This window comes from Hesperophylax consimilis, chromosome 7 (assembly GCF_061612785.1).
Source record: "Hesperophylax consimilis isolate HC1 chromosome 7, BYU_Hcon_1.0, whole genome shotgun sequence".
Lineage (NCBI taxonomy): Eukaryota > Metazoa > Arthropoda > Insecta > Trichoptera > Limnephilidae > Hesperophylax > Hesperophylax consimilis.
In genome coordinates this window covers 7,108,970-7,135,336 of record NC_142842.1, presented here as the reverse complement: position 1 = coordinate 7,135,336, position 26,367 = coordinate 7,108,970, and the positions used below count along the sequence as shown (strand labels likewise).

At 32.3% G+C, this 26,367-nt stretch overlaps 1 protein-coding gene across 1 annotated transcript in view; it reads left to right on the top strand.

Annotated features, from left to right (window-relative positions):
* The window catches only part of LOC149422253 (uncharacterized), a 218,902-nt gene extending 192,562 nt beyond the window's left edge, over window positions 1-26,340 (top strand). Inside the window, exons 7-9 of the mRNA XM_089633684.1 lie at window positions 18,464-18,566; window positions 24,016-24,170; window positions 25,160-26,340. Of these exons, the coding sequence (XP_089489810.1) occupies window positions 18,464-18,566; window positions 24,016-24,170; window positions 25,160-25,436 (535 nt within the window). The 3' untranslated portion in view covers window positions 25,437-26,340. The remainder of the gene's footprint in view (window positions 1-18,463; window positions 18,567-24,015; window positions 24,171-25,159) is intronic.
* Window positions 26,341-26,367: the final 27 nt, after the last annotated feature.

Genomic DNA, 26,367 nt, shown 5'->3' with positions numbered 1-26,367 from the left:
TATTTTTTTTTGATTTGAGTTTTCGTTATCGAGTAAATCGAGTTAGAAGTTGATTTTTTTTTTTTTTTTTTAATCAAATTCTTATAAATTATTACTGAAGATCAAAGTACCCAACTAATTAAAACTATTTGAAAGTAAAACAAATGAAGAAACTCGGATTTGAAGCATTATTTTGAAATCACCCTTCATTTAATCCGGTGTAATCATAAAATATTTCTGCTCTGCAGGGTTAAAACATCTGTTGTTCAACCCTAAACACCAGAAAAAACTTTAACCCTAAAATAACCGAAAAATATTTTTTTTTGGTTTTTTTTTTTTTTGTGAAATTGCTCAAATCAAAAAACTTTATGTTTTTTTGGGTTCCCCATGTGGTGTAGATTCTCCAGTTTCCCGCTTGTACTACGAGTTTCCGGACACCGTGTATATTATGTACCGTGAACAGTAAATAATAACGTGTATGTCATTATAATTATTGGACGAAAACAAAACTTCTAAGACGAAAAACTCAACGCGTAAGTAAACATAAAACCCGCATTGTACATATTTGAGAGACATTCTTGAATTATAATGTTACCTACCTAACCTATAATTACTTTAGGGATGTTTCGTAAAGACTTTTGGTCAGAATATTGAGTGAACTTGGATCGTGAAGATTCCATGTTGCAAGAGGAAGGGAACCTAAACACTGGCAAATCGATCGAATCAGCATTTCCGCAGGTGCTAAAGAGTTCAATGTCATCAATTATTTCATTTTCCCAAAGAATCTTCCGATAAATTTGACAGAATATTCTCGGCTGTTGTCTGTGCTCCAAGGATTGCCATAATCTTGTTATATTTATATATTAATACTATATGTATTAAATAAATTATTGACTGGGCGTAGCGAAGCGTTTTAAATTCTTTGCCTGTATATTTCTTTGTACGTTCCGTTTCAAGATGGTGGCTTTTTTAATGTCAGAAAATATAATTCCTTTAAACGTGAAAACATCTGGTTTATTTGGACTTTTAAATTTCCATTTTTTCAATATTACGGTACCTACCTGTCTGAAGTAAGTTTGAAAAAATATATTTCAATGAGATAGTGACGTTTCTTTGGACATTAAATAATTCCTTATTTAATTTTTTTAAATGTCGCATAAATATAAATGGTTTGTAATTTATGTAGGTACCTACTTACAAATCTTATGATTTAAGAAAAAAAATTGTTTTGAAAATTAGAAACATACTATTTTGGAGGTATAGAACTACTGTTTACGTAACTATTAGTTTTCAAGTTTCAAAAGGAATTCGACAGACACCTGTTCCATAAATGCTAATTCTTTATTACATAACAAATCAATGTAAGCGTTTAATTTGTTCTCGTGTTTTGAATTAAAGCCTATCTCACCTACGATCCTTGAAACACACTCTTCACTACTCTTCAGTACTTCCTCCTAGAACTAGAACGTAGGCGCCCCAGAAATGTTTAGTATAACTCACCAAGGTGTGATGGAGTATTCGGATTCTATTAAAAATGCAATTAATGCATCCCTGGGATTATAATTGAATGCGAGAAGCAGGCGTTAGTTATAAACTGTAATAAATAACGTTTATATGGATTATTGTTTGCCGCCCCGAGTGACATGAAAGATAGTGGATATTAGTTGCCTGAAGTTGACAGGGTTATATTTGCTCGCAGCCATTATGTTATTGACAGTTTAATGACTTGTGCATTGCCTCCATCCGACTGTTTGTATTTGTGTATCATCAATAAAACTACGGTGTGTTTATTTAATCATTTTTCACAATTTTTCATTGAAATCTTGTTTACTGTACAATGCTAGTCCACTTGTATTTATTAAGGAACGATGTATAATTTTTACTCTGAAAGCTTTCGGATAAATATCTTATTTTCTCTGGAAAAGGGAGTAAAAATCTGTCACTGAAAATTTAATAATCTAAGTCGATGCGAACGCAACGCAGCGCGGTGCGAAAATATCAAATCTCCGCCACTTAACAATAATTTTACTATTGTCTAGATATTAAATATTCAAATTTCTTAATACTTTTAAAATTAATAAAACATAATACTTACAATTTTTGTTCATTTCGAACCTCAAAGTCACCGTCAACAGAAATAGGTCGCTGAAGATTTCGGAGCGGGAGCAAGCGTTAGGCACACAGGACACATTTCCGCTTGGCACAGATAGCTTCGCCTTTATATCGTTTCAAACCTGCTATAATGGATAGAAGAGGATACTAGAAAAATAATGCCTAATAAAAATAATTATTTTCTGTTGTCAATCCTCACACACGACCAGGTGTTTCTCTTCAAGATGTATTGTCTTAATCATTTCTATTTTCAATTAACTATGATAAGCTCACATGGAATACGCTCTCGTACATTAGGATTTAATCATTAGAAGATGTTTTGTAATGGACACCCGTGTAATATTTATGTACACATGTGTTGTATAAATCAGTATATTACTGCCGCGAGCTACATCTGGATTAGTCATAATCTAACCGCAGTTAGTCATATAGTCAGGTTGGTATTCATACCATTGCGGATACCGCATCTTCTATGATGATATCCGAGATATACTAACCTACTTGTTTTTTTTACTATACTTAAAATTGTAATGTGAGTATAACATGTGAATATCTCCAAAGTCTATTTTTCGTGGAAAGCAATCTCTTTGTGGTTTTGACAATAAACGCGGAATCGTTAATGTTACAAATGCAGCATCTAATTCGACAATTAACCGAGCTCTTCATACTCTAAATAATATTTGTCTTAACTCTAAAATTGACAGTTTTTCGGATTCACTGCCCAAATTCAAACGTGGCATCATGTCAATAATTTAAACTATTCAATGCGCACACATACAGAAACACACATACAGAAACACACACACACGCACACACACACACCCTCTCACACACACACACACACACACAGACACACACACGCAAACACTCACACATACATTACACATGTCACACACACACCTATAAACTACACAAGTCACCTGGTAATTAAGGAATAAACGTACCACTTAGCAGACATTACAAGGAAGGAAGACATTACATTACATCATAGGTTCACAACATGAAGTATCTTATTCCTGTATATTGTTTCGTCTCTGTAAATCATGTATTGTTTGTTTATATAGTATAAAATAAAATAAAATAAATAACTAAGCTACCCCAGACCATTAAGCTACTATCAACGGACTGTTCAATGACTAGATTACTTACCAAATTCAATGGGCAACCAATATATATTAATACATTGGTGATTCATGCGCAATACGCAATAGTTATTTTATTTCAGGCACAATTTGAGAGGTGGGTATGGGTACCACTGCCCCGGGAACCATTTATTGGATAACAATCCCTTGCTATAGGTCTTCCTAACACCCCTGCTATAGGTCACCCCAAGTGGTTCGCTCCATTTGATGACTTAGTAGGGTTGCGGGTTCTTAGGTTGAGGTTTGTCTAGGTCATGCGGTGGATGCGTTTGCCTACCGTTTCCGTTTGCCCATGCGTTTGGCGTGGTGGGCCGGATCGGGAGGGACTGGTTGAGGGAAACCTGTTGACCTTTACAGGATGGATGGATTCATCCGTCCGTTACTCCTGAACACATTGATCCACAGAATCCTACCCGCCCCTCATAAATTTTTCCTTCCCAAAACTTCCTCTCCCCTATTTCCCTGAAAATATCCTCCACACAGATTTTTTTTCTTTAGCACATAATGTAGAGCTAATATAATAAAAAAGTTAATCTTAAAATTTCAGCTATTTCTCAAAATAACTCACATTAAATGGAATTATTTAATTATGTCATCGTAATCAGCTCAGATATTTATATAAGGACCTTTACACGTACGTAGACATCCACGTTGGGAAATTTCACAATCACCAAAGTGAGACGGTAATCTTGAAGTTCGCTTGTAAGTGAGATAATTTCATCATTGTGCTGCATTTCTATCTAAGACTTGAATCCCATATAACTAAGGAACACAAAAGCCTTACGGTTATGATTTCACATAGTATCCGTGTAAATCACGGTCGTTACGTACAAACGAAGCTCTGGAAATAGAATAGTATAGTCGCATTGTTCGAAAACTTTCTCAATGCTAGATTTTCCGTTTCCATCCATGAAAGAAGCTACGTTTTTCTTTGACATGTCTATTCTCACAAATTCTTCAGAGACGCTTTCTACGAAGGTAAGTTACCTATCTATTGTTTGATATTAATTAAAAAGCACTTTCGCATTTCACGAATAGATTTTTATTTTCTATTTGTGTTCAAATAATATATCATTATTGTGGACTGATGACTTTTTAAGTGGGATATAAACAAATATAAATGATCAACAGTTCGTGTTACATAAATCTATAATTTTTTTTATTCGTTGTTTTGAAATATTAGACAAAAAACGACATAATAATCTGGTTCCGTAATAATAAATATTAGGCAAAAATTATTTAGAAAAGGTCTACCTTTCGCAGAAACTTATTGCCACGGTCAAATAGACATGTTGTTTTTCTCTAAAAATTATCTTAATTTATAATCTTTAATTCAGTTTAAAGATTAAAATTACTATACACGGTGTTAAGGGACGTAGAAGACTTAATTTAACCAACAATTCCTGACATTATCTGGAGTAAAAAAAATTTTTGTTTCTCGATGATTTTTTTTTTCAAAAATTAAAAAAAAAATCAAAATATTTTTTTACAAAAACGGTCTTTTTTTCTTCCAAATGTCATCACTTTTCACTCAGACGAGCACCTGCCCAACCCCTTAACCTCTAACTTGACTCTAACTGTCCAATTCCTACTTATTTTTATGTTTTTAGTTGAAATAAAAAAAAATTAAAAACATCAAAATTGTCATCGGAGACCAAAAATTTACTCCAAATAATGTCCCGAATCACTACTTAAAGTTTGTCAAGTGCGTTCCATAACACCCTATATAATTGTTATTGATGTGCGTTAAATATTATAACTCTTCATAACCTGTGTGAAAGCACTTACATAGTAGCTTAATCTTCCGCGTTTATACCGACGTGGAATAAATAAACTTGTTAGTTTATTTGAATGTAAAATGAACTTACCAAAATTCTTACATTAAATTATACTTCTTATTATAGGGATTACTTACATTTGTTGCAAGTAATTAGGCTGTTTCAGAAATAAGGTTCGTTAGTTCTTTTTTTATTAATTTCTATGGCAAAGTTTGTAAATGATGCAAGCTATTGATGTAATTCTATCCTATTTTTAGCGTAGTGTTGTATATTATTTTCTATTTTTCATTTTGTGCATCTAATTTAAAAACCATTGTAAACTATGTTTAACATATATTTGCCGACTTATTTGCTAATTTATTTTAATAAATATATTCTTATTATTTTTAAAAGTTTAAGAGGAAGCTACAAGCCAAAAATGTGTATATTCTTGGTGTGCCTTATATTGTCACGAATGTAGATAATAGGCATTAAAATCAAATAAAATAGTAGTTTACATTTATATTTTTTATTGAGTAATTTATTTTTTATTTGTATTCTACTCAAGGGAATCGGTAGGAAATCCTTCAATTTGTCTAAATTATATTTTTTTTGTATTCATAATGTACACCAATTCAGCATAATATAAGAATAGTGTCATACTTTTCAGTCCTACCATTAGGCTTTCCTGTCCTGAGGCGGCCAATAGTAGTTTTTTCATTAATATTATTGCAATCCTTACGTTGCCGTCGTAATGTTTGCAAGTTGATTATCACTCTGTACTCTCAGCCATGTTTTTACTTTAGCTACCCATTTCTGTTATTATTATTTTTTGAATTGGTAGAGCATTATATAATTTCGTAGCATGAGATTTAATATTTCTCTGTCCAGAAGACGTATCAAAACTGAGAATAATAACCAGTATTTTTGGCTTATATTTATGTTGATAATTGTTACTTTTACTCATTTGAGATTCAGTAGTCTGGTGAAGAAGTTTAATCCCTTAACTTCAGCTAGTGCGTACACTAACTGAATTCCGTGAAGCATTAGCTTTATGTGAAATTATGATTCATCGCTTGTTTTATTATTCAATCCTCTTAGGTGCAGTAAACCTCGATCTTGTGAACACCGATGCTTTGAAGCTTATACAAAAGCCTATAAACTATGATTATACTCAACAAATGGGTTACACGGTGCTTACAGTTTTATGTGGGTCATAATAAAATCTTTGATTCGAGATTGTTCAGATCTATTCACGGCTCTACATACCAATGCACTTTGGATTATTTTTATAGTCTAAAATTTGGAAGTAATTTAAGGTCAAGGAGATTGATTGCACCGGGATGATTTTGAAAGCATTTATTTATGTCGTCAATTAATCAAAATACAACCGTTTTAGGAAAACAACAGGTTACCTCTAACTGGAACAGGTTACACCATATGTGTAATTTTAGGTTAACATCCTTTTTACGTGATTACCATTCAAGAGTCCCTACTATACGAAGCCAGCGAGGCTATGATGTCTTGACATCCACAATTAGGGTATGTTCTGAAGCTCGAGAGAGTGGGGAAGGGAAGGAGATGGGGTAGAAGAAGGTTTGGTAGTACCAGACTATTCAGATCTGTTAACATTTCGATTATGTGTGGTAGTTTTTCTAAATATATACGAGTTTATTACGTGAATCATGTAATTAATTTTTTTTAATACTCCTCTTTCAAAACCAAACAATTCAAAGATAGATCGTATTTTGATCAATTTTAATATTCTTCTCCGCTGTGATGTAAACATTTTTTTTCCAAATCTTTATCTCAATTTATTTCCTCGTCTATGAAATTTCACTTGTATCTGAAATGATAATTATACACCCCGAACTTTCTACGACTGGTCCTATATCATTTGAGACAGGCAACCCCTCCCCAATACTAAATTAGAGATGTTTTACTTAGGTAATGACTTAAAGCAGACAATTACTTGAATTCAACACAATATTGAACAATCTGTGATGACTCTCCTTTGAGTGATGCCGGCCTAATGTTCTATTTTCAACATGAGAGGATCCAGCATAATATTTTCGAATTGAATCGCGACTTTGAATTTAAATGGAATTGATAAACATCGCTACGCACCCATTATCTTTGGGCATTTTCAGTTTAAGAGGGAACTGAGGATTGCAAACCAGTTCGAAAAACTTTTTGAAACTTTTTATACTATCGGTGTGCACAAATACATTCAAACGTGTCCTCTTTAAAAATATTTACCTGTACGCGATTATTTGCTACAGGTTTAATCCATTACCGTATACTTATGGAGATGCGCACACACGGAGAAAAAAAGTGACAGCACGCCAACTTCCTGATAAAATATTAGTCATTCAGAATATATTGAGAACACGTGTTCTTTACCGACAATATCAATATGTCAATATCAATATCAGTATTTGTATGAACATATGTTCCTCCGTCCTCCTAAAGCATTCGCTTTTGACTGATACTTTGTTAGGAAATCTTTCAATTCATTTGTTATAGGCCTACAATCCCATTTTTAACAGGAAAACCAATAATATTACCATATTTTTAATAAATTAACAGTATTTCATACCAGTAAGTTTTGTCCGTACACGAGGCGATGCGCAAAACGACGCTAGGCAGATTTTTTCGAAATTTTGAATGGCATTTTAAAATAGTCGTCAATTGAGGCCACAGAGAAAAATTACTAATATTAAATATTGCTCATTTATTAAGAATCTCTTGAAATTATTTTAATTCGGTTAAAACGGGATTGCAGGCCTTTAGAGAATGATTCGATAGATTTCATAATAAACTTTGAGTAAAATACGAATGTAATATATAATAAATTCTAATATTTCCGCTTTTCGTCACTGTATATTATCAAATGCAGGTACATGATCACGTGTTCCGATATATTGGGAATTTACTTTTATCAGGAAATGGCATGCGATCCCGTTTTTAACAGGATTACCGATAATTTAACGAGATTTTTAATAAATTAGCAATGCTCATTTTTCTCCATGTAAATTGGCTTTTTTACGGCTGGCCTTCGATACCTAAAATCGTGGGGTTACTGCCAAATGTTGCTAACTACATTTTTTGGTTAGAGATGATTTTAATGTACTAGTAGTTTGGTTATGTCGTTAAGTAGGTTTTTAGCTACTGTCTTTTCTATAATACTTTGTAACTTCATTTTTTATAATCAAAATACAAGAAAATTAATAAAAAAGCACTTTAAAAAATAAGCATGTGTTGTTCAATAATACAATATTCTAATGATTTATTGTAAGTTATCATTAAAGAGGAAGCTACCAGCCAAGAATGTGTATATTCTTGGTATACCTTATATTGTAGGTAATAAGCATTAAAATCGCTTGACAAACGGAGTCTAGAAACGTTCGATTTCAAGCACAAACCTCGTTTTTATTTATGTTGTAGATAATTTTATAAGAAAGCAAAAAGTTTATCAAGTGAAACTGTCACAGATAATCTTAGCTATAATATTATAATTTTTTAAAGCTGTTTCCTTTATGCGTTCATTTATTTCTATTGAAAAATAATTATTTTAGTAGTTTACATTTATATTTTTTATTAAGTAATTTATTTTTTTATTTATATTCTACTCAAGCGAAAAGATAGGAAAACTTTCAGTTTATCTAAAGCATATCAGTGTCGCCCAAACCTCCAACGGTGTTGGACGCGAGTGAGCGCCGTAAGCGGTGAATAAATAAAATAACACCTTCAATCCAAGACAAATTATATAAATACATAAATTTACGGAAAATATATATTTTTTAACCTGGAAAAATGGAGGAAGCGGTTGATCCGCATGCCTTCATAACAAAGGCGAAACAAAACATAAGTGACTTACATACAATCATAGAAGAAAATAAACTTACTAAAGAAACCAAATCAAAAATGATGAAAGAAATAAATAACATCATGGAAATGATATCGCACATGGCAATAGAATTAGCTAAATTACAAGAAAAGTGTGATATTCAAGAAAAAAACCAAGCACAAAAATACCCATTTTCATACTCTTCTGCAGTAAAAAACTTAATATCACAAACGCAAGAAAAACGATTTCCTATAATAATTAAAAGCTTAAAAGAAGAAGACACTGAAAAAATAAAAGAGAAAATACAAAAGATTAAAATATCGCAGTTGGGAATTCGAGTATGCGAAATTAAAAAAACAAAAAAAAACCTTATAATAACATGCCCAGAAAAAGAAGACGCAAAAAAATTAAAAGATAAGATAAATGAAGTCGACAAAACCATAATAGCGGAGGTACTTCTGAAAACGGATCCATGCGTAATATTCAAAGGTCTTGACAAAGACTATACCGAAAAAGAATTCTTAGAAGACATCATTGAACAAAACAACGACATCAAAATGATATGTAAAAAATACCAAGACAAAGAAATATTACAAGTTAAGGCCATCATTACAAACAAAAAAACTAACAGCAAAAACTTAATACTACAAACAAATCCCGAAATGAGACTACATCTTATTAATAAAAAAAAATTCATCTAGGATTCATGAGAATCTATGTAGAAGACTGCAGTCCTCTTACCCAATGTTTTCACTGTCAAAGATTTGGAAACACAGCACAAAAATGCTACAATAGAATGAATAAACCAACATGCAAGCACTGTTCAGAAGATCATCCCATCTCCGAGTGTAAATCCCTGGAACTGCCACCCAAATGCGCTAACTGCAACTCAGCTAACAAGAAGAAAGAAATAAACTCCTTGAACAGTAAAATGAATGAAGTAGACCACCGAACAAACAGCGAAACATGTAAGTTCCGATCTTACATGCTTAAATTAGCCAAAGAAAGAATTAACTACGACATTGAATAAAAATCTTAAAAATAATTTTGTAAAATACAACCGAAAATGCATTAAATGGATGATTTCTTAAGTAACGAATTAGAGTTAAATATTAAAATTCAAGAATACGAATGTATATGTACCGATTCGTGTAACAAAATTATTTCTAAAAACTTCAATGATATAATTATTATGCACATAAACATCCGTAGCGCTCAAAAAAATTTAGATGAATTAATTCTAAAAATAAATAATTTAATTAAAAAACCGGACTTTATAGTGTTATCCGAAACATTTACGAACGCTGAATCACCGTCTTATCACTTACCTGAGTACAACTATATTTCTACCAAAGTAGACATCAATAAAAATTCGGGAATAATAATATTTGCAAGCAATAAATTTAGTATTGTTAACATAATAGAACACCCAATACATTTAGTAAACTGCATCGAAGTACATTTCAAACTCGGCAAATCAATATACTATCTAATAGCTATCTATAGAACGCATGGCTCGAGTATTATTACGTTTATAAATGACCTCAAAAACATATTATTAAAATTAAAAAATAAGCTTTGCTTCGTCGTAGGAGATTTCAACGTTAATATTAATGAAAAAATAGAAAATAATAACAAAAATGAATACATCAATTGTATGACTGAACAAAATTTTATATCTTGCATAAATAAAAATACTAGGGAAATAAAAGAACATACTCCATCTTGTTTAGACCACATTTGGACAAATGTAAACATTAAAGATCTTCACAAAATAAAATCAATTGTTTGGAAAACTAACATAACTGATCATCACTCATGCTTACTTCTGTATAATAATAATATTAAACATAAAAAACATAATTTAATAACCAAAAAATCAACAATAGATATGACTATTCTCTCTGAAAAATTAAAAAAGGAAGATTGGAATAATGTTTTAAACAGTGATGATACTGAAATTTGTTCGACTAACTTCGAAAATATTATGTCACAACACATTAAAAATTCGACAACTGAGATAACAACACACATAAAATCAAAATTAAGATGTTTAAAGCCTTGGATTACCAAAGGACTTATTATATCTATCAGAAATAAAGAAAAACTTTACAAAATAACTTTAAAAAATCCCCAAGATGAAAAAGCATATATTTTCTATAAAAAATATAAAAATAAATTAACATCTTATATTAAAAAAAGTAAAGAAGAGTATTTTAAAAATAAAATATCATCTTCAGAAAATAACCATAAACAAATGTGGAAAACTGTTAATTTCGCCATAGAAAATACAAAAAAAACACAAAACATTAAGTACATTGAACATGATAAAAAAATTATAGATGCCAATATACAGCCTAAACAATGTGCAAACATATTTAATTCCTTCTTTGCAAATGTTGGGAAAAATCTTGCGAAAAATATTCACAAGCCTTCAAACCAAGAAAACCATAAAAATAAAAATATACAGAAACGTAATATACTTTCAATGTTTGAAACAACAACAGAATGTGAAATTTCGAAAATAATAGAAAATATGAAAGGAGGTTCGTCTCCCGGCTTTGATTCTATTACAACACACATGTTAAAAACTGTGAAACCTCACTTAATAAAACCTATCACTCATTTAATAAACTTAAGTTTAACAACTGGAATTTTTCCAATGAACTACAAAACCACAATAATCTCACCTATTTACAAATCTGGAGATCCACATCAAGCAACGAATTATCGCCCAATATGTCTTATTTCTAATATAGGAAAGATCTTTGAAAAAATAGTAAAAAAACAATTGGTAAATTTTCTAGATATTAATAAAATATTACACAAAAACCAGTTTGGCTTTATAAAATCTCTCAGCACACAAGATGCTATTGCTAACGTAACTTCATACATTTACGAATCATTAGATAAAAGTAAAAAATGTGCGGGTATATTTATTGACCTTAGAAAGGCATTCGATAGCATATCCCATGAGATGCTATTAAAAAAATTGAATAATATCGGCATAAAAGGCAACGCGATTAAATGGATCACCGACTACTTAAAAAACCGTCCTCAAGTAGTAAAAATCAATCGTGTTAATAGTGATCAAGAGATTACAAGCTTTGGAATCCCCCAAGGTACAGTGCTTGGACCAATTCTATTTACTATATATGTAAACGATATTTTTTTTCAACCTTTACATGGTCAAATTACGTCATACGCTGATGATACAGTATTAATAATAAGTGATAAGACTTGGGAAAAAGTAGAGTTAAAGGCCACAGAAGACATCAACACGCTCAAGAATTTTTTCGACACTAATTTACTGTCACTTAATAATGAAAAGACATTTGTAATTCCATTTGCAATCCATACAAATGATACTCCTAAAAATTTTAATATTGTCATACATAATAATACTAAAATTCACAGCCAAAACTATTGCAAATCAAACTGTACAGTACTAAAAACAACAAATAAAATTAAATATCTAGGAGTAATTATTGATAAAAATCTGAAATGGAAGGAACAAATATGTCAAGTAGTAAACAAAATTAGAAAATTAATATATATATTTCTAAGAATTAGAAACTTTCTGTCGATAAAAAATCTATATATAATTTACTATGCCTTAGTTCAATCCACTTTACAATACGCTATTATTAGTTGGGGATCCGCGTATAAATGTAACCTTCTTCCAATTGAAATTATACAAAGAACAATTATTAAAATTATATTAAAAAAACCCTTTGACTACCCAACAGAACGCCTGTTTGAAGAATTTCAAGTACCTACATTTAAAGACCTATATATTAAAAACTCACTAATCCAAATTATAAAAGAAAAAGATAAATATCAATTTTTAAATGAAAACAGAACGCGACTTAGACATGTTTTTCTATGCCCAAAACTAAATACGTCTTTTGCACAACATCACTATACTTACCAGGGAAGAACCTTTTTCAATCGTCTACCAGAAGAAATCAGAAGCATTAATGATAAAACCCGAATACTGCTCTCTGTCAAGAGACACTTTAAAAATATTCTGAAAAAAAAACTACTGTCACTTAATTAATTTCACAAATATCCTTAGTTTTCCATAACTTCTTTTTTTAAATTTATTATATTAATATATTATCCTTCACTACTATCAAAAAAAAATACTACAGCAAACATACATTTATGTACAATGAATTATTTAAGTACTAACTAACAACAACATTTATGTACACTCCCCTTCCATACACAAGCAAATGCTTTCAATGGAAGAGTAGTAAAAAAACCCAAGATGTAAAATTAATTATGTACCATGTAAACATATTATTAAAAATAAAAAATAATTACAAAAAAAATAAAAAAATATATATTTTTTGGTATTCATAATGTACACCGATTTGTTATAAAGATTAATCAAAATAGTGATTTGACATTAAGCTTCGCCTTAACCGTGATTTTATAATGAAATCAAACTTTAAAATTGGGTTTACAAACTCCAAAACATGTTTTTGTAAGTTACCAACATTTGGCAGTATCCCCACGAAATACCTATTGCATTGAACACTGGGGTTATTTTTTAAATCTCCCTAACAGCTACAAAACTACAAACACGTCCTCCGTATTTAGTACAAAAGCGAGCGGGTTTGGTATAATTTGAAGAATAAGTTTCGGCCAGCCCCGTTTAGGTTCAGTACATCGAGTTCCAAATTAGTCGCGGCCGCAGGTGAAGCCCTCGGATCAAAATTGTTTCGGGGCATGGTTAGCGTTTTTATTGATCGTAAACCATAAACCAGGGAACCTACTTTATAATACGTCGATCGTAAAGTATCGAGAGGCCGTAATGTACTTTAACGTATCTCCCGGTCGTAAACAAGCGCCAATTATGATCGTGCCTTTTTGATGATGAACAAAATTACTTGTATCATCAAAAATATTCTTGTGTCTGTCTGTAACTCTAGTTCAATAAACATTAAAACTCCGATTTCCTTTGAATTGGAACTGATTATGATAAATCGTTAAAGTACCTACCTACCCATAGTATAATTTTTTTATTCGAAAATTATTTAAATTACTTTTTCACATTTGGAATTATAATATCCCGTAATTTTTCACACTAATATCTGGAAATCTTCAAAGAGAAAATCGGTTTTTTTCTGCTTACTATATAGGAACCGAATTTAAGAACAACGCAGAACTCCATTGGTGAGCGGCTAAGATCCTCGACTGCGAGTCCAGAAGTCGCGAGTTTGAGAAAGTTATTATGACACCTCCTACGCATTTGTAAGGCCAAAGTGCGCGGGGAGGGGAAGGTGATAGTAAAGTGGAAGTTTTGTAAATACCTGGCTATTCAGATATTCTGGCCAATAAACATAGTTAAATCCATATTTTCATTCTGAATGTTGGTATTTTACCAACATTCAGAACGAAAATATGGATTTTGGCAGTAATGCGGGGCACTGAAAAAAAAAAAAAATTATTTCTTTTTCATAATCTCCGTATAATGGTTTTACATCAATGTGTTACAAAGCAGATAACAAAATTTAAATATCATAAAGGTACAGTCAATGAGACGTGGTAAAAAATAAAAAATCTAATATATAACAAAAAACAAGTAGCAACAATAACAAATAATGGAATTTTTAAAAATGTCTAGGTATAGTGAATATTTAAAATTCCTTAAGATAACAATATTTTTTTTTTTAAAGAAATACAAATATTCCCGGGTTACGAATAACCTGACAATATTTGAAAATCTCCTACTACCACCACAGTAAGCTGAAAATTTTGCTTGTGTTGTGGTGGAGGACTTAGCCAGCCGAGGAATTGAACACACTACGCCTGGGTGGGACCCAAACGCGATGTCAACTCGGCCACCGACCGGTCAATCAAATAATCGGTATCAAATGAACATGTTAGAGGTGACTTTTGTATTACAATGTTTGATGAACGTTAATCGTATAATTGTAGTACAATGTTTGATGAACGTTGATCATATAATTGTAGTACACTGTTTGATAAACGTTGATCATATAATTGTATAACAACGTTTCATGAACGTTGATCATATAATTGAAAAAAAATTAAATATATCTCGTCCCTGTGTGAATGATACTCTATGAGTTTCGCCCTTGTGAGATACCTCCATTCAAAAACGAAACGTTTCTGAAAGTGTTAGGTGATTCGAATAGCCCAGGTGCTTCCCTACCATCCTCTTCGGCATCAGCTTCCCCATGTATTTGAACCTCGTAACATTAGGAATACCATAGTACCACTGGCTCCAAGGCTCTTGACTCTTATGCGGTACTACAAAAAATATTCAGAAACTAGGTCATCAATTCTTCAGTGATCATTTTTAATCATACATGCATACATACGTACCAAGTGAATTAAATATTCAACAACTTTACTAACTGTCTACTGATTCTTGCAATCTCCTTCAGAGTACATCGCACCTATTGAGTGTTGACGCATCAGCATTTTTAGCACAGTTATGAAGTTTGCATTAAGTTTATTAAAGCATTGAGTTTAAACGTAACAGTTTGAGTTGCAGCTTTTGCTGTCGGCTAACAGCTTTTAAATTTGCGTAAAGCCTCATTTATTTGAACAACAACCAACATTTATAAAGAGTTTTGCTGTATTTTTGCAATTTGATTAGATATTAGATAGGTACCTTTGCTACCTGTTAGAGCTATAAATAAGATATCATCGTCATATAGCGAAAAGTCACTGACTAACATTTTTGATAAAAATAGGTTAGAATCTTCAAAGTACATTTATCGCTTATGCGGACACTTCTCGTATTCGAATCCAAATATTATAATATTTGACCTATTTACTAAAATAACGTTACCGTTTTTTGTACACTAATGTGTTGTAATTACCTTTAGTTACTATACACCCTCGTTTATTTCGCATAAAGTCATCTCCTTTCGAAAAAAAATATCACTAATTTTTAAAATTAAAGTAAACTTTTTTTAGTCATTTAGGCAATGCATTGTTTCTTTACTGTAATTGTCATATAATAAGACTTTAAAACTATTGAGAAAACTATAATCATTTTTAAAAACTTTTAATAAAAACCTTAAATAGACATTTCAAATTGCTACTACAAAACACCCATTATTTCAAAACTGTCAATTTGTTAGTTAGTGAATTTTCACTCTACGGCAATGATATGTAAAATTGAAGATGTTACAATTATTCACCGTTGAATGAGTAAATCTGTATTGTTGCACATGTTTTAATTGTTAAGATCTCAATCTCACGGCAGATAGCTCTTGTCTGAGATAATGTCAAGGTTTTTGTTGATAAAACTCTAATTCACATGCGAGGTTTAACGTCTAGGTAGGTAATGTTTCCTATCATAGCATGCAGTGTTGTCTTCTAGCCGCTGGCAGGTTTCAGTTTTTTTTCTGGACACCTTTAATTTAAATTAAATATTTGCCAGAAAACTTGTAGTTAGATGTCTTAATACATAGGTATTAAAAATAATAATTTCTCTGTATAGCTCCGGTTCAATGAAATTCAGGGGCTTGCTTCGATTTTCAAAATTTGAACTGTTTTTGAAACGATTCAGATGAACGATTAAGTAAGTACCAAAATTATTTTATTACATAGTAAATCTGTTTTGACAGATGTTGTAATTTTTCAAGCTTACAGTGTTCATTTGAAAGGTAAATTTCTGATCGTCTTTTAAAAGGCAATGAAATGCCAGATGCAAATATTTATTTATAAATACTTTCAGCTTCACAAACTCTACAATCTACAATTCTTATAATATCATGACATTTCCCATTCCCTGTTTTCCTCAAATACCCCAAAAAATTTCATAAGCTGTTATTATACGCGTTAAAATATAAAAACTAAATTAAATAGTTCATTTGATACAATTTGCATACGAATCATACATCAAACGTTTGTCAATTTCCCCTCACCCGAGATTTGGCTTCAATGACCGGTCGGTGGCTAAGTTGACATCGCGTTGTGGTCCCACCCAGGCGTAGTGTGTTCAATTTATCGGCTGGCTAAGTCCTCCATCATAACGAAAGCATTTTTTTCCACTTTCTGTGGTGATAGTAGGAGATTTTCAAACATTGTCAGGTTATTCGTAACCCGGGAATGTTTGTCTTTCTTTTTTAAAAAATAAAAAAATGTCATATTAACAAAATCGCACTAATGCTGTGGCCAGGACTTTTTAGGATCGTGGAGCTAGAATTGTGAGCTAGAATTACTTGTAATTTATGTGATGACTGAAAAAATACCTATATGGCATGTAGCCGCATGTTTTAACTATATTTTTAACAGCAGTAGGTAGATACTGGTTTTGCCTATGTTTGATGACACCGCTTTCTATATATTATGTAGGTACTAGGTATTATGATGTCCTATTTGCGTTCGTGATAAATACTTTTGCCACTCTTATGCAAAAAGCCTAATATTTAGTACCTATTTATGACATGTAAATATGCTCACTTGTACTCATGAACATTATGCATAAAAACTCAAATAGTCAAGTATAATATAAGATGTTGATCTTAAAACCTGCTTGCTTGCAACTTTGCTCTCTATATCTAGCTGAAAATTCAATTGATAAAGATTCATTAAACCTCAATGAACCCAGAATATTAGTGACCATAAAGGGACACAAACAAGTTACCGTGTCAATAGGTTATGACTGACCCTACAGCCTTAACCCCCCGATTCAAAGCCAAACTCTTAGACCATTGCGCCACAAAGAGACCGCCAATCAGTCACTAAAGCTTAAAGAATGTTGACTCTGTGGTAATATTACAAATCATAATAATTGATCATTGCCAATACAGCTTGAAGAGACTTTGATCCAATACGATGTGGTAATGATGTACCTACATCCAAATAAATACTTAGGTATGCTTACGAAATTTATGTAAATAAATAATAATTACTTTGAATATTGTTATTTTATTAACTACAAGAAAAAGTTAATATTTAGGGCGGGTAGTTTTACAGAATTTGAACAATTTATCAAATTTCAATGTTGTTATTCAAGTTCTGTGAAATAATAATAATAATAATAATAATAATTGGATAATTTGTAGAGCGCCGTTTTTGTGAAAAATCACCTCAAGGGCGCTCCTATTCAAATTCTGTTAATACAAGTATTACGAAACAACCCGACGAACGGCCCACGATGAAATAATAACAGAACTTTAATAAATTTAGACCGGTCAGTGGCTGAGTTGGCAACGCGTTTGGGTCCCACAAAGGCGTGTTACGTTCAATTCCTCGACTGGCTAACTTTAATTTTGAAATTTGATGCTACAACGTCATTACGACGTAAGACGGCTGTCACCAACGTTGCTCAGCGTGAAAATACCCTATTGTGTCACGTATGACGTCACGAGAAATGATTGTGTACGTTTTAGCCAAGATTACTTTGAAAGCCTATAACATCATCATTTGTTTTTTTTAAATATCGAACAAATCATTTTACACTCGTAACTCTTTAAGTAACTTTCAACACTCGTAACTTTCATAATAAAATTAAATTTCCGACTTTGGAAAATTTATATCAGGTATTCCTGAATGCACACAACTATACACGACACTTATCAAGGTATTTTGCTTATACTAATGACATTATTTATTTGTTTATATTCCAGTCGTCATTCCCGCCACTCCCGCGCGCCCCGCAGCCTCTACTCCTACCGCAGCGGAGCAGCTCCCTCTGTCGCCTCCACCGCCAGGACGAAAACATCCAGAAAGGTCATTATTGCACTAACTTCAATCTTAACATATCACTAGGTACCTACCCCATAACCTTTCAATGACAATACAGAACATTGTAGAAAAGTCAATAATAAAATAAAACAAACCTAACCTAACATTTTTTATCGTGTTGTATTTTGTCAATGTTTCATTTATCCGGTTACCCCACATAATGAAGTTATTTGCGTAAGTAAGAAGATTATATTGTTCGTACCAGTGGCGGTTTTCTGTAAAGTGCGTTTGTACAGTGTCCCTCAATTAAAAATATGAGTTTATGAGACAAACTAGTAAACTATTAGTACATTATTAAACAGCGCGCCATTCAAATTCTGCCTCTAAAATAGATGCGCCTGAAAAATACGGCCCAACAGCAACCCGATATTCCCATGCTGTGTATAGAATGATCACAAAATACCTCATACAAAAAAAACTTAATCCCCCTGACGGTGAAATCTTAGGATGCTTATAAACAGCACAACATTTTCGCGAGCCGATCCACGAATTACGGTGAAAGAACAAAGCAACCGCAAGCAACGTTTCGCGCTGTTTGCGATTGCTTCTGTTGTTTATACGTAGCATAATTTTACGTATTGACAAGACAAAATTTCAGCGAGACGAGAAAGGAACGATGCAACCGCGAACGGCGCGAAACTCCGCTACGCACCCTTATAACGTACGCCAAAACAAGACGATCTTTGTGCGCCGCGTTTGATGTCACGCACCCGGCAGCTGAACTTTACACTACATAATTGCATGTTAAATGTTATTTTTCTTTGGTAGTTGTGTTGTAAATATAGTGTTGTTTTTATATAAAAAATAATGCGAGTTGTGAAAAAGGCCTTGAAATTTCAAATTGGGGAAATCCGTAAAATTTTAAGAAATGGGTATACAAAAATAATCATTTCTCTTAATATTCTGAACCCCCAGTGAAAAGGACCACGAACCGCCACTGAGTATTACAAATAAGACAGTTACAAAATTCACAAAAAAATCGTGCATTAATGAATCTTTAGTCATACATTCATCCAGTGGCGTAGCTAGGTAACCAAGGGCCCTGGGGCAAATTAAAAAATGGGGCCCCACTGCTATGTAAATTGATTAGGTCTTATCAAATAAAAATATGAAATATACAAACACTTTAAAAATGCTAAGCTACTTAAGCTCTTTTTTGTACACTGCAGACTGCAGGGTAGGTAATAAAAATATTAAACAGTAACAACATAAATTACAATTAATACTTGGTGTAGGTTTGGCTAATAAAACGAAATAGAGAAGATTCAAGGGTTTATTATATAAAGGTCGGGCCTACCAACTGACTAAATAACAATTATATTTACAATTTTTTCCTAGCTTTAGTTTTCGCAAAAGTATCAATGACTTCGTTTAAATCCATGCTTGATGCGGTTTTGTTTTCAATTGCTATTAGCGATAAATGTGTTTGGCCCATCTTATTTCTTAAATTATTTTTTAAATTACCTTTCAGCTGCTGCAGAAGTGACAGGAATTGTAAATAATAATAACATCAGCACTCGATATTTGCTCATTATTTCCTTACATAATTGGTTAACAGTCCATGCTTGAGTTAGTTGAGGTAAAACTAGATGGTAAATATTAATAAATTGAAGTGAAAAACTAGGGCCTATTATATCTGAATATTTTCTTTGGAATTCGTCACATTTTTGTAATAAAGTTGCTTCATCAACATGTAATAAAAATGTTGGTGTTAGAAAATCGAATATATGACAGACTGCACTCATACCCATAAAACGTGTATCTAATTGAGATATTACTGTGTCTAGTACATTATTGAAAATCTCAATTTCAAATATTTTTTCTCGGTTTGGAAATCGGTGATCAGCAGCTAATTCATCAAAATGTTTTTAAACTTTTCTTTGCCTTTTTTCTTGAAAATGGGTATCAATACCATATTTTCTTGCAGTTTCACTGGCTTTGCACTTGAATAATTCGAAATCATTTCTATAAATTTGAAACTTTGCTTTGATCTCTGCTAAAACTTTACTCGCCTCGCCCAAATTGATGTCGCATTTTTGTAAAGTTTTGGATGCATTATTGATGTCGTTCAATACACTGTGCATAAATTCGCAAAGCAACACGAACTCGAAATTTAGCATTTTTGTTTTAATACTCTCTGCTTCACTACGCTCATCTTTATTAGGACTCTTTAGAACTATTTCTGATAATGCTTTGATAATATCAAAATAACGAAGTTTTATTGCAGATATCGTACTGACCCTACTGGACCATCTAGTCGGATTTAGTTTTTAAATGAAGAGGTCTGTGGTTCCTCCAAACCCTTCGCTCTTATGTGTGTCATGCAAACATCATCCAAGTTCACATGATCGGCGGCGGAGGTATCTCCAACTGCAATAATTGTCGAATCTTCTTCAGTAGGCTTCTCAACCAACACTGCAGTTACTACATTATTTGAGTCACTATCAATAGAAATATTTTGGCCAGATGTACTTGCAGAAGGCTGACTAAAAAACTTGTCAATTTTGGGCAATTTTTGTTTACTATCTTTTCTTTCTTGGCGTTGTTTGCGTTTAAATGCACCACTGGGTTTCTTCTTTTTATCCATATTTTAATACGCTACAAGTGTCGTTGGGGAATGACGCACAGATCACTATCCGTCAAATTGACAACACTGCCAACCTACAGAAAGAATTTAGGGGAATTCCCTAGGCATTACTTTTGAATTTCTCTCAACTGAGTTGTCATGATTAAAGTGGGGTTGCAAGATGCAACCTGTCATATTTATTTTGAAAATGGGAGAAATTTCCAAAAGTTCAGTTCGATCGAGATTTCTGGTAAGGATTCGAGGGCCCCCTGAGCTTGAGGGCCCCGGGGCACTGCCCCGCGTAGCCCCTAGGTAGCTACGCCGCTGCATTCATCTTGGCAGAATAAATAAAGATCTACAGAACCCGCCCAAAACAAAGTACCTAATGGATCAACCCAAAGGGGATTAACACTTTTTATTTTGTCTACTTTCACTTCTCTTTACTAAAAACCTGTCATATCTCACGAATGAAACATAGTAAACCCTCAAGTATCAATTACAAACTTTTAAACTTAGAATGCGTAAGAATTTATTTTATATCCTTTCCATAGCTTCTATGTGAATATCGTAATATGGGTTCCAGACGGGAGAATTGTACTCAAGTTAACTTCTAACAAAGTCAAACTATAACAGTTTAATACACTTATTACTCTTGGACTTTCTAATTAACCTAGTTATAAATCCCTTTAAAAGCCCTCGTTAGGAGATTTCCGTTATGTGTTTAACAAATGAACGATTTTATTGAAAAGTGATGTCTAACTAAGTATTTCTCAAGAGTTAATAATAAAAAGATTACTGGATTTTTGATTCGAGAAAATCTGACTATTGACCTTTTGGAATATTTAAGTAAAGTCTGTTTTCGTTGCATCAAATGAATGTATTTAATAGCACTGTTAAATATTAAATTTGCCGCAGGATCTTTTGGAATATTTAAGTAAAGTCTGTTTTCGTTGCATCAAATGAATGTATTTAATAGCACTGTTAAATATTAAATTTGCCGCAGGATTCGCTTAGCGTAAGGCTAAGATGCCCGACCTTGTTAACACCTTCGAAGCCTAGTATCTAGGCAGTTATGCATTGCTCTCAGAAAACACAACATTGATGGTGCTAATGGCTATTGAAAGTGTAGGTACAGGCATACAATCGGTCTAATTTATTGAGGCCAAAGGATCGTGGGCAGAGCTTCCTACGTATGATTGAAAAACTAGTAGCTGCAGAACCTACTAAAATCCTGTCTGATCGAATAATGAAGAATTTATAGTTCTATTAGCAGAGCCAGTACATTGTTGTTTCTAGTTCGCGATTGTTATAATACGTCTGTGCTCATGTTTTAAACTATAAAGTGAAGTTTTACTCGAGGAAGAGTCCCTCATAACTGCTTTTACGATATGGAGGTAGGTAATCGAGTAATATTTTCAACCGTACACTGAAACTAAAACACTACATACATGTAATAAAACCTATGTACCTATTTATGAAAAGGGATCAGAGCACAGACATGATCAGAGTCAGTAGTTTTGTAGTAATAAACTGAGAGTGCTATTTTGTGTTCTATTTGATTCATTTTTTGTAATCTTGAGGATTGTACCGGTTTTAGAACGGTTTGTATGCATAGGGAAAAGAGATTTTTCCAATTGATATTTTCTCGTGTAATTTATGACTCTTCCCGCCGTTTTAATTATTTCAAAGGAAGTTTTTTTTTGTATTCAAAGGAAGTGACATTTTATACACAAAATGTAATGGTAAATTATGGTATAACTAGCACGAGAAAAGACACTGGATATTATAATTCGAATTTTGAACATTGTGAGGCTAAAATATTATATTATGGGTAGAGACACCCATTCATAGCATTAATGATATTTTCGCAAATTACAGCGATAAATAGTATTTTTGGCGACAATAAAAAAGATATTTTAGTCTCTATAATCTTGTATTGACAGTTCGTAGAACGAACATGACACACTCTACTGTAATGTGCCATGTTGAGTTTCAATCAATAATACAATAAACATGTTTCAAGTGATTTTGCTAATTTAATTTTTTTTCCCCTCTTGCCGATTCCCATTCTTTGACGTTATCCTATTTATATATAAACGCTATGAAAACGCAAAATTAAAGCTATAAAAGTTATTTTTTCGATAGGTAATGCTACATTTCTTGAAAATTAAAGCTATGAATGGGTGTCTCTAATTATGAGTAGATACTTTATCGCTTGCATGAATTTGTTCAAACAAACAGTTCCAATTTTTAACAACAATAACATTCAAACCAATCCGAGTTCTAGAGTTCATTGACTCAATCCCTTTTTACATGTTTTTTGCACAGTTTTTACACAGAAATATCTCGGTTTCTACTCAGTATGTACTATGCGCAGAGAATATATATATATATATATATATATATATACGAATGTATTTTTTTAAATAAATTTAAGATGCAATATACTACAATATACTTTTACAGGGGAACATATCCATCATTATTTTATTTTTATTTTGGCATACTTTATTTTACACTTTGTAAAAAGGTACCCCAGTGAATTTATAATCTCCCGAATTGAACAAATTGTGATCCTCCACCTTTTTCCCTAACCTTCAAATTATCGTAACATGATTTTCTTCGAATACCCTACCTAGGAAAAAACTATCAACACAACTGTGAAAAAAAAACTTTTTTCTGAACTTAATAATTTTTATTCAATAAAGATAACAAACTTTACTTAAAATTAGATGAAAAGATACTTTGTATCCTGATGAAGAAACTATTGGTTTTTAAACATGTTAATATTTTTTTTAAATAGTGGTGTAAACAATGTGTTATTTTATTTAATAAAAAATTATTCATCAATTTGACAAATCTTTTCAGGCGGGTCTGAAGGTGGAGGCCATGACAGCCCCCAACCCCTTCTGCCCCAACATCCGGGGGATGTGCTGCCTCATGCTGCTGCTCAACCTCGGCCTCATACTCGTCACCCTGGGCTTTGTCATCGTCATACAGTTCTTCGAACCACTCTTCGTATGGTATGTACATGGCAATCTTAAACAAACCCCTAAAAACTGCTATTAGAGTTGGTAAAAACTTATCAAAGGGATTCTCCCTCAAAGTAATTTTAGGTAAATACTTGTCGCAAAGATTATCTAATATTTACATTAATGCATGTTCGTCAGCCACGGGTCAGTGCAAAATCGATATAAACCAAATGCTGTAAGACCCTGCGCAGAAAAATTTCACACTGAGCTGTGCTGCAGACCGTTACCTTACTAAGCGAACTTAACTTTCTACACACGGTCTTGCGGCATTCGGTTTACGTGCTTACACATACTGTCAACTGGCAGTAGTGTTATCTATCTATCTATCTTCTATATATCTAAACAAATCTACGGGTTTATTGCGAGATTAGAAAACATAATAAAATTCAAGAGTATTTTTGTATGTCTTCATTATATTTTTATAATTTTTAATAAAATTAGAGAGGAAAACAACATTTCTCTGAATATTAGTAGCTATACTGGGAAAACTACATAAGATAGATAGATTTTTTTTATCTATTTATATAAAGGAGAGTGTATGTGTTTATGGAGGGCGGATGGCGTGGATTTGATTTTTGTACAAATTTACATTTTTATTCCGAGATTGATGAAATTTTGCACACTTGACAATCAAAATGAGAGAAAAATTACTGTCTCCATCTGATTTCGAAAATATCTGCATAAAGCCTTTAGCTAGTAAAATCATTTGCAAAAACAAGTAAGTTATTACAAAAATAGTGTCATTATGCGGCATATGGCAGGCGATAGGCATTACGTATACCCCTGGCACCCCAAGAGTTAAATGCCAACAAAAGTATTTTATGCTATACTAATATGTAATGTGTTTTATTGCTTCATTATGTTACCACTAAATATGATGCAGTCTTAATTTACATTTATAATAAATTGACAAATCCTTCTAGGAAAGATTGAATTTGCCATTTTTCTTTTTTCACTGTTTTTGTGTTTTTTGTTTTCAGGATTCTGGGTATCATCTTCTTGATATTTGGCTTCCTCACGCTGATTGGAAGCATGATCTACTGTGTGGTGGTCTGCAGGGACGCCGGGCCAAGGGCCATGCACCCAGAAGACCTTTACTGGACCCACCACTGGTCCAAGACCATCGGGCCCTCCGAGATCCACTACAGGGCGGGTGACAAGCCTTACCACGCTGACGACCGCTATTCGGACCGCTACTCTGTCAGCAAACTCAGTGGGAAGTACTCCGATAGGGAGAGCAAACTGAGCAGGTATTGATGGAACACCCAGTACCTTAGTTTATACACCAGCTGCTGTTTTTAAATAGTGCCTTGTGTTATCAATATAAATTTGTGCTTTTTACGTGTTCAGATTTGTTTACAAATGCAACTGCTCTGGCTTGGCTTTAAATACATGATAATATTATTATATTGTTGTATTGATATTGGAATGAGTTGATACGCAGAAAAAAGACAAGTTAAGTGCGTCAGAGAAAATTTAAGCTTAATTAACATTAAATTAGTGATTAACTATTGTAAATTAATTCTCTTCAATTTGAGTGTATTTTTTTAACTTTTTTATATTATTTTATAAGAAATCAACAACCATTGGATTTTAAACTCCATTTATGAGGTATTTTTATGCGACATTATCCTTTAACGCTGCCCCAAGTGATAACGTTTGTAGTGCTTTTAAAACATTGGCATATTTTCTCAATAAAAAAATAATCGTTAATCATCATTGGCGCAGTCAAAAGTATATATATATATTTTTTTTTAAATAGAGCTTTCAATGGACACATAAGCAATGCAAGCCTTATATTATTATAAATTATAATTAATTTAAATTTGTGGTTGCCATAATTAATTAACAGAAATACACTAAAAACATCTCTGTCTTCCATTTAATTAACTCATTAACCTTCTATGTAATATAATGTAGTAATTCAATATTACATTTGGCTGAAGCGGTCTAATGGTTATCAGAAGACAGAACAGAGTAGAGTAACAAGTTAATTAAGTTGTAAATAAAAATAATATTAACTTGATATTTGTAATTTTAAGTGAATTATTTTGTAATTCGTATAAATGCCATCAATTATTACTGTTTCCAGAAAAAACTATTCATTGTTCTAAACTTGACTTATAATTTATGTACTTGTTAATTCAATTAAAACATTCCGTCTGAATTTTGTGTTTTTGTTTTTTGT